Source organism: Brachyhypopomus gauderio, chromosome 14 (assembly GCF_052324685.1).
Source record: "Brachyhypopomus gauderio isolate BG-103 chromosome 14, BGAUD_0.2, whole genome shotgun sequence".
Taxonomy (NCBI): domain Eukaryota; kingdom Metazoa; phylum Chordata; class Actinopteri; order Gymnotiformes; family Hypopomidae; genus Brachyhypopomus; species Brachyhypopomus gauderio.
The window spans coordinates 3,517,536-3,537,307 of record NC_135224.1 but is presented as its reverse complement, the minus strand read 5'-3'; the positions used below and the strand labels follow the sequence as shown (position 1 = coordinate 3,537,307).

At 44.4% G+C, this 19,772-nt stretch overlaps 1 protein-coding gene across 6 annotated transcripts; it reads right to left on the bottom strand.

Annotated features, from left to right (window-relative positions):
* Positions 1-2,392: 2,392 nt before the first annotated feature.
* Positions 2,393-19,149, bottom strand: LOC143474721 (C-type mannose receptor 2-like). 6 transcript variants are annotated; one of them, XM_076972277.1, is made up of 7 exons: positions 15,225-15,298; positions 9,439-9,500; positions 9,261-9,316; positions 6,922-6,960; positions 6,619-6,839; positions 4,727-4,892; positions 2,393-3,590 (listed from the first exon to the last, which is right to left on the bottom strand). In XM_076972277.1, the coding sequence occupies exons 4-7, from the start codon at positions 6,956-6,958 to the stop codon at positions 3,199-3,201; spliced, it is 816 nt and encodes a 271-aa protein (XP_076828392.1). In that variant the 5' UTR covers positions 6,959-6,960; positions 9,261-9,316; positions 9,439-9,500; positions 15,225-15,298; the 3' UTR covers positions 2,393-3,198. The 6 variants fall into 6 exon arrangements, with proteins under 6 accessions (XP_076828392.1, XP_076828390.1, XP_076828391.1 ...); XM_076972275.1 differs by lacking the exon at positions 9,261-9,316 and having other exon boundaries at positions 15,225-15,354; XM_076972276.1 differs by lacking the exon at positions 9,261-9,316 and having other exon boundaries at positions 2,393-3,587; positions 15,225-15,354.
* Positions 19,150-19,772: the final 623 nt, after the last annotated feature.

Below are 19,772 nucleotides of genomic sequence, written 5' to 3'. Positions count from 1 at the left end.
ATGATGGCAATAATGTGACAAACTCGTATTACAAGCAATCATATTGTCACGGTGACAGCTCCGGACCCTTCCCTGTGGGCGTGTCATGACGTCGTCTGCGTGCTGTTATGTCCATGTTTGTACTACCGTGGGTGTGGGTTGCTTGTGAGCGTGTTCGTTTGTTACACCTGTGCCTTGTCTCGAGGTCACGTGGGTCTGTGTAACTCACTTATTTAATGTGCGTTCACGCAGTGTCGTGTGCTCGTCTTTGTCTAAGTTTCATGCCAGTGTGAGTGTCACAGTGATGTGCTTGCGCCACCGCAGTGAAGCTACGTGTTCTATGTGCAGTAAAGTTCGTGTTTGCACCCTATCTGCTACGTGTCGTGTCCGTTCCTCCGCACATCACAGAAAGACGAGCCGAAAGATAAAGAGGGATGCCTGGATACGCCAACCGGGCGCCCAAGGGGAAGAGGAAGAGCCGTCACCACCACGGCTCTTCCCCAGTCCGTCGCCACGAAGCCCCCGTCTCCGAGCAGGAGATGATGAGGAACCCCGTGTGCGCGTACATGCTCTGCGAGGAGGAGGAGTATTCCCCGTCAGTGTGCTCACGGAGCACGGTCTGCTACGGGGAGGAAGACGTCAGTGCTCCGCCATCTGAGTGCGAGGCGACAGAGGTGGACTCAGAGGCAGAGGGGTACTCCCCGTCGGTTTGCTCGGAGAGCACCGTTCGCTACGGGGGGGATGACGTCAGTCCCCTTCCCTCCGACTACGGAGAGGAGAGCGAGGGGGAGAGCCCTCCGTCGGTGTGTTCGCTCCCGACAGTATACAAGGGGGGCGGGAGCGGACCGGACAGTTCGATCGCATCGGAGAGTGGGGATTCCTGCGAGGAGGAGCCCATGGAACACTCCCGATGCGAGACCCCCGCTCGGTCCATGGACTGGAGCGTGGCCGAGGATGAGGAGCCGGAGATGGACACCACCCCCGATACCGGCTCCAGAGGGGGCTGGCCTGGCAACGGAGGGGGCCGCGGACCCAGGGGGTGGGTCGCCGCGAGCCCCGCCGGTCTCGCTGCATCCAAACGGGCCGCAAGCCGCGCTGCACCTCGCGCGTCTGCCCGAAGCATGGGTCCCAAGCGGTCAGACAATCGCGCTGCACCTCGCGCATTGGCCCGAAACACGGCCCCCAAGCGGTCGGACAGTCACGCTGCACCTCGAGCGCCCGCCAGAGGGACTGCCCCAAAGCGGTCGGACAGTCACGCTGCACCTCGAGCGCCCGCCAGAGGGACTGCCCCCAAGCGGTCGGACAGTCACGCTGCACCTCGAGCGCCCGCCAGAGGGACTGCCCCCAAGCGGTCGATCAGTCGCGCTGCACCTCGAGCGCCCGCCAGAGGGACTGCCCCCAAGCGGTCGGACAGTCACGCTGCACCTCGAGCGCCCGCCAGAGGGACTGCCCCCAAGCGGTCGGACAGTCACGCTGCACCTCGAGCGCCCGCCAGAGGGACTGCCCCCAAGCGGTCGATCAGTCGCGCTCCACCCAGCGCGTCCGCCGGCCGTGCGGCACCTGGCGGTGAGCGGACGCAACAGGCGGGAGGAGCACCGCCTGCTGCAGCGTCTCCAGCCCCCGGAGCCTTCGCGCCGCTACTGGCGTTGCCTCAGGCGGGAAACCTGGCTTCGGGACTGAATGTTTGTGTTCCGGTGTTTCTGTCTGTCCCCTTGTGTCTCCCTAACCCACTGTTCCCTTTTGTGCCATTGGTGTTTCATGATCCAGTGTGTGTGTTTGTCAGCGTGCCATTGTTTAATGTTTTCTCCCCTGTCTTCCCAGGGAGGGTGTGCTAGAGCTGTTCGCGGCGGTTCCCGCCGTCGGGGGTGACGGCTCTCGGAGGCTTGTGATCCCGGCGGCTCCGGACCTGCCCCGTCGGTGTTGGTTCGGGGCTTCCCAGCTGCGCGGGACGCTCTGGGAGTAGCAAGCCCCTGGCGGAGGGTTCTGTCACGGTGACAGCTCCGGACCCTTCCCTGTGGGCGTGTCATGACGTCGTCTGCGTGCTGTTATGTCCATGTTTGTACTTCCGTGGGTGTGGGTTGCTTGTGAGCGTGTTCGTTTGTTACACCTGTGCCTTGTCTCGAGGTCACGTGGGTCTGTGTAACTCACCTATTTAATGTGCGCTAGCGCGGTGTCGTGTGCTCATCTTTGTCTAAGTTTCATGCCAGTGTGAGTGTCACATTGTTGTGCTTGCGCCACCGCAGTGAAGCTACGTGTTTATTGTTAAGTAAAGTTCGTGTTTGCACCCATCTGCTACGTGTCGTGTCCGTTCCTCCGCACGTCACACATATAATAACCGGGACTATGGAAAATTCTGCAGCACGACCAATAACACCATCCCGCGATTTCCAAGCTTAGAAGCTGAAGCCCACCAAACACCCCACACGAAATAAACAAAAGAAATAAAATCAATAAAACATTACAATTCCTATTAAGAATCACAGCAAAATGAAACCAAATACAACATTAGAAAACCCTCCGAACTCACTCCAATACTATTATGATTTAAATAGGCGGCCACATTCCTTACTCATTAATGTCACACGATTGTAAATGTTGAATTTTTTTGTTTTATCATTTAAGTATTTGAGTTAGGCATGCATTTAAGACAATGTAGCACAATATGCATACTTGTTCATTATTGCTAGGCCTATATAAACACTGTTTTATAGTTTACCCAGTAGCGCCTCCTGCTGCCAAACAAAACAAAAAACGAAGATACATTATTTGAACGGATCTTTAAGCGGAACGGAGCCAAAAGATTAGGCTCTCATCAGACAGCCATAACTCCCATCACTACTGGTTCAGCGTCACTGGTTTACATAAGGCTGTTATATAATTGATAGCAGGTGGAGTGGTAGTCATGGTTGCATCAGCACTCTGGGGATGAGGACCTCTGGTGGTGAGAGACAGGAACATTTCTCATTCTAGTTTATTGCATCAAAAATAGTGACTGCAAAGCTTATGCAATAAACATTCAATTCACTCTGCCTCTATGGTTTAAACTCTTAACATTCAAGAAAGAACTAAAACATATATAGGTTGTTTGTACATTGTCAGTATGGTTTTGTAGACAGTTTCTTAAGCTTTGTATATCTGAGAGAGAAAAACATCACGATGCATGAGGGACAGATACAGTTAAACATGCCTTCTCTAATGCCTTAAGAAATTAAAGCTGCATTAAGTATTCATTCTGTTACTAATATAAGTATTGACGGTGCAGATGAAGTTGAGTTTGTGGGTCTCTGGCAGGCTGATCCACTGTTTACTTCCAGACTGCAGTGCTCCTGATCTCTCTCCATTGCTGCAGTCTGACTCCCCTGTCCCGTTCCCCGGGGCCCAGTTCTGGTAGCAGACACACTCTTCACCCACCCAGAACCAGAAGTCCAGGGTGCAGGTGTGACGCAGACCCAGCCACACATTAGTGGTGGAGGCGTTTTTACTGACTGTCTCCACCCAGCCCTGAGTTTCATTAGTGAGAACAGAGACCAGGTCCACATGATTCTGTCTGCAGTAGCTCAGAGCTTCCCACCACGTCATCTCCTGTTGAACCAGAATCAGTGGGATCTCTGCTGCAGGGAGAGAATAAAGATGTAGTGAATATAATCATCTAGGACACTGAACAAGCTGCTATCCATCTTGGACAAAACCCCTCACACATCTACATTCTACACTGGAGACACAGGAGACAAGAGTCTGATATAAAGTCTCACTACTGCAGAGATGGACCTGATCTCATGTCTGAACTGTACTGAACCACATCACTCTCTCTAAGGCACAGGTGCAACACATCCCAACATAAACTGTAATGATAACGTCTTCATACATGACACTTTACACTCTGCACTTTATACTGTGTAAACACTGCTGCTGAATCACGTTAAAAATACTAAATACTTATATGCTGTATGATGTATGTTATCATATCCAAATATGTAGAACATGCTATGTGGTCCGGGGCGGCTCGGGCTCCTCGGCGGGATGGGGGCCCTGCCGAGTGATGTGTGGCTTTCGGGGGTGTGGGGGGTGTGCTGTGTTTTTTCTGCCCTTCTGTCTTTTCCCTTTTTACTTTCTCTCCCCCTCTTCTCTCTCCTCTCCTGTATTGTTCACCTAACCCCAATTATTTTCATCACTATTGCACTGTATTATACTGAATTGTTTTAATTTGATCTGTACATAAATACAAAGTTGTCCTCCAAAGATGGGGGGGTGGATATGGGCCAAAAATAAAAAATAAATGTAAAAAAAAAAAAAAGAAGAAAAAAAGAACATGCTATAGACACACTTACACTTTTACTCCTTCACTCTGTGCAGATCTTATTCTAGTTAAATCCACTAGAGTTGAACCTGCTCTGCTCATTTATGCTTGTTTTATCTGCCTTGAGATTCTATGTATGTTTATGTGCACTCATGTCCTGATACTGTAACACTGCAGTGTGTGTGTGTGTGTGTGTGTGTGTGTGTGTGTGTGTGTGTGTGTGTGTGTGTGTGTGTGTGTCCAATGACAGCCTGCATCGTTTCATTGGTTTGAATATGTCTGGTATAAATTCACACAGTAATCATTCTCAGATACACCAGGGTCTTTGGGCTGCCCAGTTATCCAAGTGTTGTCAAGCTGTGTGTGAGTGAACCTGCTCCAAACACAAACTATAAAAATGTAATGGACATAAAATAGATGTGCTGCATATAATCATGTTGGATTACTCACTTTTATAGCAAATAAATGGATAGTTCATATTGCAGGAATCATCATTCCATTTGTATGATTGTGATCCGTATAATTCTACACAGTTTTCTTGCCTTCCTTGGTTGTCTGGCTGCCCAGTGCCCCAGTCCTTGTATGTGGAGTTACTCCTATCTGACCAGACCCAGATCTGTAGAGACACATTAATACCTGATCAGTACACATTTATAATCACTGCACTCTCAGCACTCATTAAACACAGCAGATACAGTCACCCTGCAGACACACAGGCACTGTAGTGGGGGTTGTAAAATGGACACAAATTAAGTGTTATATCGCGATCGATCGATCGCCGGCGGTTGGCGCCACAGTGAACTAGTAACTCATTGAATCATATATGTGGATCAGAGGTAAATAAACTAGATTTTTTTTCGGCATGAGAAATCGGAAGTGTGGCGTGTGAGCGTGTGAAGATGGTCAAATGCGTGTGTCTCACGCTTAACTCGTGAGAGTTGGCAACCCTGGTAAAGGAGGATGGTTCTGATAGTGAATATGTGTCTGCGTATGTCTCCTAGACAGACTATCTAAAGGAACACATCACAGGAGGCACCTTAGAGTTCAGACTTACAGAATGTCCTTTGTCAGTGTAATCTGTTAATAGCTTATAACACACAGGACTTTAGCAGGACTGCATGTCTATAGGTTATACAGCACATACAAGGTCCAGACGTTACACACGCCAGGTAAGAGCACAATGCTACCTGTGTGTTTGTGCTCTGTTTGGTTTTCAGTAATGTAGGACAGGTGTTATATGTGTAGGACAGGTGTTATATGGGTAGGACAGGTGTTATATGGGTGGGACAGGTGTTATATGAGTAGGACAGGTGTTATATGTGTAGGACAGGTGTTATATGTGTGGGACAGGTGTTATATGGGTAGGACAGGTGTTGTATGGGTGGGACAGGTGTTGTATGGGTGGGACAGGTGTTATATGGGTGGGACAGGTGTTGTATGTCCTGATTTAGGCACCAGGTCTTTGGGATTTGTCTTTTTTTTTTCTTTTATGTCTGTGAATGTTCCTGCTCTCTGTCCTTCAGTTCTGTGGTGTATGTGATAAATACTGAACACTGACTATAGATCTAATTTGATCACTTTGCCATTTGTTGATCTTGAATTTGTGTTTTTTGTACAGTACACATGGTTGTTGTAACGTGGCTCGCGCCACGGAGCGAGGAGACGGACACAAACGCTGAGGAGAGCGAGATTTAATAAAGGGAATACCAAACTCAGAGTCGAAAAGGAATGCAGAGGTCAAATCAGAAAGGGAGTCCGAACGAGAAACACGGAGTGACATACTGAACACGGGACTAGGCACTGAACAAAACTCTCAAACAAAACACGGGCAAAACGCAGAACAAACACAGATCAACGGGGCAGCGAACACGAGCACTTACGGGCAACAGGCTTGAACAGAGAAACACGAAAGCACAACTATACTGAGCAGACAACAAAACCACCGATAACCAGACTAGGGGAATACTGGGACTTAAATACAATGACATAAAACGAGGGGCAGGTGACGGTAATAACGAGGGCGTGGTAATAAACAAGGAATCACAAAGACAAATGAGCGGGGCGAGAGAAACAGGCACGGAAACACAGACACAAGGGAACCCAGAGTGACAGCTACGAGAGGGGGCGTTGCCCTACGTGACAGTTGTTCATAGTATTTGTGCTGTTAATCAGTCTGTCCTTCAAACACTGTCCACACCTGCCTTATGTTTTTATAATCCTCACTCACTAGACTCACATCACTTTTGTGTAATTTGTTTAAATTATATTTTCGTTTAACATTAAGAACCATTCATTAAGAGTTCAGATTTACATCATACTGGAATAGTATTCAAACTGCTTACAGTATTGTTGTTCTGGTCAACATTCCGTGTCAGTCCTATCCAGTAAATGACTTTTTGCTGGTTACTGAGGAGAGTGAGTATAGTATCCATGTCCTCTTGGTTCTCAATGGTTGCCAGATCAGTGTAATTTCCTCTGCAGTAGTTCTGAGCATCAGTCCAGTTCTTTTTTTGTTCCACCACATAAAACTGGCGAGTCACACACATGGGTAGAGCCCACAGTCCTGTTAGAATCAAAACCTCCCATGAGCAGGACATCACAATAATGACACAGCAGAGAGTGTTGGAGATGAAACTGACACTGACCTGAGAACAGCAGGATGAACTGCAGTGCTGAACACATGACTGTGGAGCACAAGGTGTGGGAGATTCACACATTAAATCACAGTAACTCACGTCTTTAAAAAAGTACTTAAAGGATGAAAACATTTCCAATCTAAAATTCTGACAGTTCTTCTAATTGTGTAAATCAAAATGATCAAGATTTAAACACTGTTTAGTTTTGTTCAGTATTGTTTATTAACCCATTATTACAATTGGAACAGAATTGTTAAAAGGTTCATTATGGTGCTGTCTAAAAACTCCTATTTGTGGTTTTACATGTTTCTTAATTGTGTTTTAAATATCTGATCAGGACAAAGATGATGCTTCTTGCTTCTTGGTGTTTACTGTGTCATTGTGTGTAAAACTGTTAATGAATGTCTGGGAGATCCTGAACCTTCAGTAAATGATTCTGTTCCAATAATAGGTGTAATGGTGGGAGGGTCCCAGTGCACAGGGGAGACGCCCACACACATACACACACACACACACACACACACACACACACACACACACACACACACACACACACACACGTCTCCTCCATACTGACCCTCCCTCTCATCATTAACTGTCCCTGTTCTATAGCCCCTGTCCTCTTTTCTTCACTGTATAACCCCACATGTCCAGACCTCCAGTGCTGTGTACTCCTCAAAGCCCTTGAGAGGGACCCCTGCGCTACCAGAGATGGATCTTGACAGAGACTGCGTGCTGCAGACTCTGCACATGTTGATCTTTACGAACTATTACGCGCTTTGCGCTAAATGAGCAGTTATAACGCAACTGCGAGCTCTGAGTTTGTGTGCTTCTTTATTTTGGTTGTCATGGATACTAAGGACGTGCCACTGCCATTCTGATACCTTTCCTCCCACAACAGTAGAACTTTACCGTAATTAATTAAAGCGTTTTATTAAACAATTGTGCCATATTTTGTTAAATGATTTACATTTTCATTTATTTCTAGCCTGAGTTTTTCAGATGGAATGGTCTGAATTTAACACACTTTAAATGATTTCTAGGCTGTTTTCCATTTTTTTAGGACTTTAGAATTTTTTAGGGTTCCAGAATACAATATTCAAAAAACACACAGTCTATGACTTCTTACGTTATCCACTTCAATATTCTGCAGTGTTATTGTTCAAACTGGTGTAGTTCATGCTTTTTCATATTCCAAATCACCCTACAGTATTAAAAGTTTTAAAATAATTTTCAGTATTTTATATATGTGTACATGACTGAGAAAACCCTGCCTCAGAGATGAAGAGGACGTTACATGACTAGAAATACATTTCAATTATTCAGAATCTATATGAGCTCAGTATTTTATCTCTGGAATATTTTAAATGTTTTTCTTTCCTCTTCCTGATTGTGAGATGTCCAATATGTCTGTGTCTGTCTCCTGTAGTGTTTTGCCTTTTCTCTGTGCACTGACTGTCCAATGTTTTATTTTTTAAGATAATTTGCATTAAAAAAACATATATATGTAGATTTCCTGGAGACCTAATGCCTATTATTTACCAATGTGTTATAATCTAATCACACACACACACACACACACACACACACACAAGCACATACATAAGCACATACACACACACACACACATAAGCACATACATAAGCACATACACACAGTACAGTACACACAGTGTCTATAGAAAATCACCACACATTCTCAAACACATCTGTCATATTACACCATGATCATTTCAATAAATAAATTTCACTTTTTTCCATTTGTATGTACACATCACATCTCTCCACATCAAAGTGAAAATGATAACAGCATAATAAATTCTACATGACTGAGTCAAGATGATACCAGTCAGGGACGTTTAAGAGATGAACAAGAAATTCATACTGATCTGATAACAGCAGAATGAAATACAGTACAACACCCATATTTATAAATGTAGATGATTTAGACATTAAACATGCACTTATTAACAAAGACCATACAACTTATATAATCATGATGATGTCATGATATGATGATATTTAACATGCTGATAATAACATTAAGTTAAAACTTGCACCAGTAAAACCACCCAGTCACCACTTCAGCTCAAATTATTCAGTCTTCATCTCTCTCCTGCTGTCCTCAGCCTTTGCTTTAAATATAATTAAGGGCAAAGTACTGTACTAAAATTCATAAACCTAGCAATTAATAACAGAGACCTTATATTAATTGTTAACTAAACATATACATCCATGTGTGGTTGTAAACCTGTATGAATAATCAGGGTGAATATATAAAATGAATTAATGATGTACATCCAGAATGACGTCTGCTGGGTTTGAAGCTTTTTAAAAGTGTTTTCTTACCTGTAAGTGATTATGCTGCTGCTCTGTTAGTTTGTCTGCTGTGTTTGGTCTGTGCTCTGTATACGTACAGCAGATCTAAATTAAGCTCTGTACAACTGGGTCTTTGTATTCATTTTTGATCCTTATTTACACAAATTTCCACTGATCAAAATGCAAATTAAAATACTTCAAAAACAACCTTGTTTGACATATGGGATGACGGCCATCAGGACCAGCTCAGCAGAAAAGACCTCTAGATGTCTGTGAAGACACAAGGAAAGGAGCCAGGAGTTTAAGTTATTATAGTTTTTCTTCATTGCTTACACACATTTCAGGAAACAACATCTCTGCTCTATCGTTCCTGAACACCAACTAATAAACCATAGAGCTGGTTATAAAGTGGTGAGTGCTGGCTCCAGGGATGTCCCAACTACTGCCACTGTGGGGAGCTCACGAGCCAGCTCCACTGATGAGTTGTTTGTAGCCCTATGCCAGGGGTGGCCAACCCGCGGCTCGCGAGCCGCATGCGGCTCTTTGCTTGGTTTCATGCGGCTCCCCAGCTGGTCCGCGGGCTCACCTGCACAAACGGGGCAACACACTGCTACATTTTCGTGGTGCGCGGTTAGTTTACAAGCCTAGCGAGCTGCTAATACTTTTAAAACCGGCGTAGTGGAAAACACGCATTTGACTGTCTTCACAGCTAATAATTTACACTCGCCCATGTACTGTGACGGACAGGGTGAGCAACTTAAAAAGGAAGCGATCACGCCAAGTCTCAGGGAAAGAGGATGGTTTAATAGAAAGTGTGCAAACCAAAAACCCGTGCATTGTTCCTAATGTAGGAAATAATAACCAGCAGTCAACTGGTACAAAGACAAGACATATATAGACGAACAAACGACCCTCAGGTAAGACGGATCACGGGCCCCACCCACCTGAGGGACGAACATCACGTGACCAAAAACAGGACCGCTGCCGCTGTAACCGGGGGCGACCGGTAGGGGGCCCCCCCACAACGTGACAGACCCCCCCACCAAATCCGCACTCCCCTCCGGATGTGCGGCTTACAGCGGCAGCACACAAAACACAACAAAGGGGCGGGAGGGCGGGGACAAGACAGGGACCCGTTCCCTGCCGTCCTGAGCTGAAACACAAAACACAAAACACATATGCTCCTCGTCACAGGACGCAGACCAGGCAGGGACCCATTCCCTGCAGTCCTGGAGCTGAAACATAAAAACACATACAGGTTAGCTCGCCTCCTGGGCGGGACCCTGGACCGACTGGGCCGTTAACAAGACGATAACCACGCCCCGGTCGGTCACAGGGCCCTCGCGCCCTAACCGGCCTTAGGCCGCTTAAGCCCCACCGCTGTGTGCGGACTGGGAGCACATGGCCCAACAAACGTCATAGGTGTAGATGTGTGCAGGCCGCCACACTGGGGTGCGGCCACGGCTTCTACCGACCACCTCCCGAACCTACCTCCTCGCTCTGAGCTGACCCCTGCCCTTTCGCTAGGGGTCACCCCAGACTCCTGGGGAGTGAACCCCTCCCGGGGCCCCTCATCTCAAGGTGGACTCCTCCACCCAACCCAGGAGCGCCAGAGACCAGGGCCCTGGCAATCCGCATCAGGGACACGCTGGTCACCCCGAGCTTGAAGGGGAGGGTCTCCGCCTGGAGACCCCACTAGGTCCGGGAGTGCCGCAGTCCACCACCAGGAGCGACCTGCAACACATCACACACACACGCACACAGACAACATACAACACATAACGTGCACTGCCCTGACCTTTGAACCCCCTTATACCCAGGGGGGAGGGGGCCCCTTCTTGGCATGAGGAGACACCCTGTCCATACACCCCAGGCATCCTCAGCCTACAAAGGGGTACAGGGGCTCCTCCCTGCTCAGGGGTCCCTCCCAAAGGTCAGTTCTCCCTAAGGAGCAGCACCTTCTGAGCCACATGCCGTGGCTCAGGAACCCCATAGCTCCCCCCAAAAAACATATTTAGGGGGGCCCCTCTGGGGAATAACAAAACAAAAAACACAAACACAACATATAACACTGACGCACCCAAGATGCCCTCCGTGCCACATCCAGTGGCACGGGACCTCAAATGGACCCCTCCCCACACACAGTGAAGAGGGGCGCAAGAGAGGAATTACATAAAACAAAGCACGCTACACTCTAGGACAAAACATACACGCAAAGACAGAGAACACTAACAAACGGACAGGACCCACCGATTAGGGTCCACCGCCTACTCCAGCTCTCTCTCTCTCACCGTTCTCCCAACGGGATCCGCAGATCTTTGGAGAGAGAGAGAGAGCTATACGCGAGTGGCTTACGCGTCACGCCCACAGCGACGCGTCTCTCGGGCGGGATATCGGGTGAGCGAGGCAAAAGGCGCCGAGAGACCCTCGCGTCTAACGCGGTCTAGCGTGCGGCACGCACCGGTGGACCCGACTACATACACACACGAACACCACCAGCGAAACACACACACCACGGCACACTCACACACTCGCTCACGTCCGCATCGTTATTAAAACAAAACACTACAACGTACATACACACACACACATACAGACGATAACGGACAACGGACGTGCGCAATGTGAGGCACTGGTAGTTTCGCTGGGCGAGAGCGGAGTCTACCGGTCCCCAGCTCTAGTCACCGCCGTGTGATTTTACGGGTTTTACACAAACAACAGTTAAACACGGCGGGACGAGTGGGGACAGACTCAACACTCTCTCAGACAATACACGACAAACACACAGCACGTAGACAAACACTTACCACGAGACATGACCACGAACGAAGGAGAAAGCAAAGGAGACTGGCGGCTTCCAAAAGGTGGCTGGTTATTCTGTGACGGGCAGGGTGAGCAACTTAAAAAGGAAGCGATGACGCCAAGTGTCAGGGAAAGAGGATGGTTTAATAGAAAGTGTGCAAACCAAAAACCCGTGCATTGTTCCAAATGTAGGAAATAATAACCAGCAGTCAGCTGGTACAAAGACAAGACATATATAGACGAACAAACGACCCTCAGGTGAGACGGATCACGGGTCCCGTCCACCTGAGGGACGAACATCACGTGACCAAAAACAGGACCGCTGCCGCTGTAACCGGGGGCGACCGGTAGGGGGCCCCCCCCACAACGTGACATGTACGATGTGGCTCTTTGCCGTAACACAGTAAGAAAAGTGGCTCTTGGTCTATGACGGGTTGGCCACCCCTGCCCTATGCTATGAGCTTGCAGCCATCTCTCAGCTTCTCTTTAAAATCCTCGTGGTGGATTTTCCTACCGGGAACCCACCACGTTACAGAAGTGCTACAACACAGCAGCACAAACTCTGCTGCACCCGTGTGTGATGTGGTGACCCCATCAGCAGCCTTTACTGACTATTCTACAATATACTAAACTAATGTGAGTCATTCAGATTTGACTGTATTTATACTTGTTTGTATGTTTGTTTGTGATGACAGTAAAGTCTTCAAGCCCTTTAAGCATTGCACATGAATAGAGTCTCAGAAAGGGCGGGGCTACCTGAAAGTTCCATACAGTGGCCTCCTAAACAGGACTGATGAAAAACACCTGCATTGACTACAGCAGTAGATGCAGTGTAGTGTCAGAGATAACCACTAGGTGGTGCCCATACACAGTCTGAACAGTTGATGTTCTTATTTACATTGATGTTCTTATTATGTAATCCTTTACATTTAAAGGATTCTTATTTACACATATCAGAATAAATGTATGCACAATACCACCTGATTTTAGTAATCATTTTAATTTATAACACAAACGGAACCAAGTAAGAAAACAGCTCACCATACTGTCAAATATTTTCATAATTTGTGTTTTAGCTGTTTCCTCTATCCATGTTGTGTTGAATTTTGAAATATCAAAATTCAAAGTTCAAAATTGTGTATGTGTGGGGGTTGGGGTTGTTTGTCTTGATGCTACAGCGACGGTTTATTTGTACTTTGTTCATTTTTCAATGAACATGTATAATATCCAGAGTTGTTACAGGCATTACCACTAAAATAGTACAAAAGGATCCGTTGTTATGTTTAAATTGTAACAATAGTTGGACATGTAAATGATGCCAGAATACAACCAAACAAAAGAGAAACGCACTTCATTGGTTGTTTTGGTTTGGCTTTTGTTCCTTGTTTTGGTTTCGCCGTCCTTGATTCATTCCGTTGCGTTCTCATTGGCTCTGATCGTCTGTGTGTTTTCTTTCCCTCCTCCCACATTTTAGAAACACGTGTGAATGTTCTGTGTGTTCCAGTGTTGCGTTATAGTCAGTTATAGTCAGTTATAGTCAGTTCACATCCAGCTGTTAGTCTCCCTACATGATGGCTGCCAACACAGGAAGTGCTTCTTCTGTGGTGCATGATGCCTGGTCCAAACTGTCCCCCATTCAACACCAAATACAGTTAGAACTGAGCAGCTCGGTCCACATGACATAGACAGTTGTGTTTCCCATTATCAGCAGTTCTCTGGTGTGAGTAGTTTTGACTAAAATAAACATTTTTTTTGTTTATTTCTGTTCTTCAGAAACAATTCAGTGATGTTAATGTCAATTACTTTTGTCAGTTATCAACAGGTTAAAGTATCAAAGCGTGATTCCCATTATGAACCCAGTTCTACCAGTTCAAATGTAGGTGTAGTTGATATTGGAATTAAGAGCTCTATGTTAATGGCTAATGCTGCTTTTATAAAACAATTGGAGATGATGTTGTGTTCTGTGACAGGAACCTATGAAGCAACACATCCATCATGCTCATCGTTATTGAAGACAAATCTGTCTGCAGCTGCAGTATTTCATGTTATACTGTTGTGACGTTGTGTTTGCCCCTCAGGTGGGCGGGGCCTATTGGGATACCTGACACCTGAGGGTCGTTTGTCTGTCTATATATGTCTTCCTTCTTTTGGATTAAGTCACAGGTTTTGTGTTGTGCACTTTATCCATGAAATCCCCTGATCACCAAAGACTGGAGTGATCTCTTCCTTTTGATTTTGCTCTCTTTCCCTCACAGTAAACTTACTTTTGTGACGCTGGGAGCGCAGCGAAGGACGAGACAGGAATCCTTTCTGTTCGCACGTCACTTTAATTATTAAAGACGAAACAGCGCAGACAGCGCACGGAGAACATGCAGGAACATGTAGACTCAGACAACAACGAGCACAGGACACTGCGCGAACGCACATCAAGTAGACAAACCACATCAACCCCACGTGATGACGAGACGAGCCACAGGTGAGACGAATCAGCAAAAGACATAACCGCACCCACGGAGATCCGCAGACGAGTAGACGCAGACGACGTAAACACACGCCCAAAGGGAGGGCTCGGGGACCTCAACGTGACAACTTTTAAATTGACTTTACTTAAAAATGTTTGATATGTTTAGGAGAGAAATGGCAGAACAATTTAATGAAGGGAGTGTTTATTTTAATTATATGTGACAAAAATAGCTAAGCAACATCTAACACAACAAACTAATGGGTTAGTATAAACAACCATAATTACAACATCATAAAAGGTAAATCTGGGACATTCTCACTATGAGTTTGTCACTGCCTGGTTCAGGGTCAGATTGATTTATTCTTGTCCACTCTCACCTGCATCTTCTCAAAACATTTCAGACAAAATGTACAAAATAAGACCCTGTATGAAAGTTGCTATAATAACTATTTTCAGTCAGACTGTTAGACTCAATAGAGTAGAATTATTTATTAATTATGAAATGAAGAAATAAAGAAGAATTATTATAAGAAATAATTAGGAATTATTATTTATAAATTATGAAAAATGCAGCAACACATTAATTAAAAAATCAATAAAAGATATGAATCTAAATTATGAAGATCTGTGTGAACTATAGGCATGCTGTTCTAGTTCTATTGAAATAGCAGACAGTAATCAGTATTAATTCCACTCTAAATGTCTTTATCTTCTGGTAAATATGTAACCTGTCCTAGACGGTGCAGATGAAGTTGAGTTTCTGGGTCTCTGGCAGGCTGATCCACTGTTTACTTCCAGACTGCAGTGCTCCTGATCTCTCTCCATTGCTGCAGTCTGACACCCCTGTCCCGTTCCCCGGGGCCCAGTTCTGGTAGCAGACAGTTGATCCACCTACCCAGAACCAGATGGGCTGACTACAGGCGAGACCCAGACCCAGCCACACATTAGGGGTGGAGGCGTTTTTACTGACTGTCTCCACCCAGTCCTGAGTTTCATTAGTGAGAACAGAGACCAGGTCCACATGATGTGTGTGTGTGTGTGTGTGTGTGTGTGTGTGTGTGTGTGTGTGTGTGTGTGTGTATGTGTGTGTGTATATATATATATGTATATATATGTATGTATAATCATTCTCTCAGTTCAGTAAATTTTGAGCATGTAATAAATGTTCATTCAGCTGTGATCTGGATGGTCTACTTTATGTTTGTAGGTAATATATACATGAACTCACAAACATTATCATAGAATTTAAGTACACCATTCAGCAACTTATTATTTTCACTTCTGTAGCAGAAAAGGATCCTGGGTAATGGCAGGCGCTGCATCATCTCATTTGTGTGACTAGGTACTTTCTTACACATGTAGTTGTGCTGTAGGCTATACAGGGTGCGTTTATTATAGCATGTTTGTTTCTCAGTTCTGTCCAAATTCCTTATTCAGGTACATTATTACTGACACTGAAACGGTGTGAGAGTGAATCTACTCCAAACACAAACTTTGAAAATGAAATGTATGTATGTGTTTATATACCTGTGTGTGTGTGTGTGTGTGTGTGTGTGTGTGTGTGTGTGTGTGTGTGTGTGTGTGTGTGTGTGTGTGTTTATGTACCTATGTGTGTAAGTATGTATATGTGTTGTCTGTCTGTCCAATGCATCGTTTCATTGGTATGAACATGTTGGGTATAAATTCACACAGTAATCATTATCAGATACACCAGGGTCTTTGGGCTGCCCAGTTATCCAAGGGTTGTCAAGCTGTGTGTGAGTGAACCTGCTCCAAACACAAACTATAAAAATGTATCGGGCCTAAAACAGATGAGCTGTATATAATCATGTTGGATTACTCACTTTTATAGCAAATAAATTGATTGGTCATATAGCAGGGTGCATCATTCCATTTGTATGATTGTAAACTGTATAAATCCACACAGTTTTCTTGCCCTCCTTGGTTGTTCGGCTCCCCAGGGTACCAGTCACTGTATGTGGAGTTACTCCCATCTGACCAGACCCAGATCTGTAGAGACACATTAATACCTGATCAGTACACGTTTACAATCACAGCTCTCTCAGCACTCATTAACCACAGCAGATACAGTCACCCTGCAGACACACAGGCATTATAGTGATGATCTGGTTTAAAATTGAGGTTGTAAGAGGATTTAAATTACAAGTGTAAATAGACTGGTTTACTGACAGGTTCTCCAACTATCAACTACTGAAGCCCATGTTTTGTAAAATACCAGAGAGACGCTATTTCAACAAGAGTAACCAGTAAATAATTCTCTAATAGAGTATGAGATAGCTACAAGATGGCTAAGTGGCCAGTTAGCTAGGATTTGTCACTATGTTATTAAATATGGACCGGACAGCGTAAAAGTAATGTAGCAAAAGACTTGAGTAGCGGAATATGTCTAAACCAATTTTTTAGTTCTTGTTGATCAAATTAAAATGTACTCGATTAGTTACATATAGGTGAGAACAATACATCAAATACAAGGGAGCAGGCTAGAGGTGATTTATGTGGCAGTAACAGAGAACGGTAGCAAATAACCGTACAAAAAAACCGTGACTTTTCTACACATGGTTGTTCATAGTATTTTTGCTGTAAATCAGTCTGTCCTTCAAACCCTTTCCACACCTGCCTCATGTTTTTATAATCCTCACTCACACTAGATTCACATCATTTTTGCTTTGTTTGTTTAAATTTTATTTTAGTTTAACCTGAATATACGTCACACTTGTTTAAATTACAACAACATCAAATATTCAAACTGGCTTACAGGATTGTTGATCTGGTTAACATTCCGTGTCAGTCCTATCCAGTAAGTGTATCCTGACTGTCCACTGAGGAGAGTGAGTACAGTATTCATGTCCCCTTGATTCTCAATGGTTGCCAGATCAGTGTAAATCCCTCTGCAGTAGTTCTGAGCATCAGTCCAGCTCTTTAGTTGTTCCACCACATAAAACTGGCGAGTCACACACATGGCTAGAGCCCACAGTCCTGTTAGAATCAAAACCTCCCATGAGCAGGACACCACAATAATGACACAGCAGAGAGTTTTGGAGATGAAACTGACACTGACCTGAGAACAGCAGGATGAACTGCAGTGTTGAACACATGACTGTGGAGCACAAGGTGTGGGAGATTCACACGTTAAATCACAGTAACACGTGTCTTTGTTTTTCTCTGATGCCCAGTTAGGAACTGACAAACAATACAAGATCTCAATGATGATGAGGGAAATGTTATTTACAGTAGGGGCCACGGATATAATTTAAATGGTGCTACGTCTAGATTGTATGAATGTGTCAAAATTATGTTAAACAGAAGCTGTATCACATTCCTGCTTGGAGCTTCACATATTTCTTAATTGTGTTTTAAATATCTGATCAGGACACAGATGCAGTTTCTTGGCATTTGCTGTGTCACTGGTGTGCATAACTGAATGTTTGGTGTATACACAATTTATGATGACTGAAAAGTAATTCACTTCAGTGCTTTGGTTTATTATCCTTCAAAACTGGTGTTAATAAGATATGAAATGCTGCCCTAATCATCCTTTATAGAACATCACCAACACGTCAAATGTCGAGCATCAGTAATTGGTGTATGATCACCACCTAGTGGTTGATGGTAGGTGACTACACCTCAGATATGAAGTGTCAGTTGTTGTTTTTTTTAATCAAATCTCACCAGAAATACATTTAAATTAATCACAACTTATTTGAGCTCAATATTGTGTCTCTGGAATATTGTTAGGTTTGTCTTTCCTCTTCCTTTTGTGAGATGTCCAGTTCGTCTCAGTCTGTCCTGTTTCATCTTTTCTCTGTGTACTTACTGTTCAATGGTTTATTTATTATGTTAATTTACATGAAGTTCTAGATTCAAATAAACATTTGTGCCAGTTCATGGGGTTTGTCTGAAATATATGCGACAAATTAAGGTTTATGATGTATATTCCAGTAAATGTACCAAGAAAAAAGATGGTATTTAATAAAGCATAATATATCTATTAATTACTTCATATAAAAAAGTAGATTAGCAAGTTTACATATCACACCTGTGACCTGTATATCTCAGTAATGTCACTTTTCTTACAGTTTGCATTTGCAGTGTCAGTAATGTCTTTATTTTTCTCCAAGTTGATTTGAAAACATCCAGTTATACACACTATGTAATGCACATGCAAATATGTCCCTCTAGAAAACCACCATAATCATCAAATTAGATGTTGAACATTAAAATTACAAACTTTTTTCAAACCTCCACATCAAAGGGAATTTAATACTAAAATTCATAAACCTATTATTTAATAACAGAGACCTTATATTTAATGTTAACTAAACATATACATTCATGTGTGGGTGTAAACATGTAAAATAATCAGGATGAATACATAAAATGAATTAATGACGTACAGTCAGAATGACGTCTGCTGGGTTTGAAGCTTTTTAAAAGTCTTTTCTTACCTGTAAGTGATTGTGCTGCTGCTCTGTTAGTTTGTCTGCTGTGTTTGGTCTTTGCTCTGTGTACGTACAGCAGATCTAAACTAAGCTCTGTACAACTGGGTCTTTGTATTCATTTTTGATCCTTATTTACACAAATTTCCACTGATCAAAATGCAAATTAAAATACTTCAGAAACAACCTTCTTTGACACGTGAGATGACGGCCATAAGGACCAGCTCAGCAGAAAAGACCTCTAGATGTCTGTGGAACAGAAGGAACGACCCAGGGGTGTTGCTACTACTTTTGTTATTTGTGGAAGGGTTTTCTGTTTATCTCCTCTCAGGTCTGAGAGACAGCTACTTCCCCTGGCATCCTGTATTCATTTTGGTTTTTTCCCTAGCGTGAGGTTTCCGCGATCTTTTGACTTTTCCCAAATAGTTGTGGCGGGTATCTTACTTGTCCGCTCTCTGTGGCTCTTGGGTTAATTTCTCTTTAAAATCCTCATGGTGGATTTTCCTACTGGGAACCCACCACGTTACAGAAGTAACGACCCAGCGGCACAAACTCTGCTGCACCCGTGTGTGATGTGGTGACCCCATCAGCAGCCTTTACTGGCTATTCTACAATATACTAAACTAATGTGAGTCATTCAGATTTGACTGCATACTTGACTGCAAGTATGCATATGCATACTAGTTCATTATTGCTAGGCCTATATAAACACTGTTTTATAGTTTACCCAGTAGCGCCTCCTGCTGCCAAACAAAACAAAAAACGAAGATCCATTTTTGAACGGATCTTTAAGCGGAACGGAGCCAAAAGATTAGACTC

Excerpts from the sequence above, each read along its gene's own strand:
- LOC143474721 (XM_076972275.1), bottom strand. The coding sequence starts at position 9,466 with ATGGCCGTCATCCCATATGTCAAACAAG. Across the intron at positions 6,840-6,921 it reads GTTCATCCTGCTGTTCTCAG|GACTGTGGGCTCTACCCATG; the intron begins GTCAGTGTCAGT and ends TGATTCTAACAG. Across the intron at positions 3,591-4,726 it reads TCCATTTATTTGCTATAAAA|CAGAGATCCCACTGATTCTG; the intron begins GTGAGTAATCCA and ends CTCTCCCTGCAG.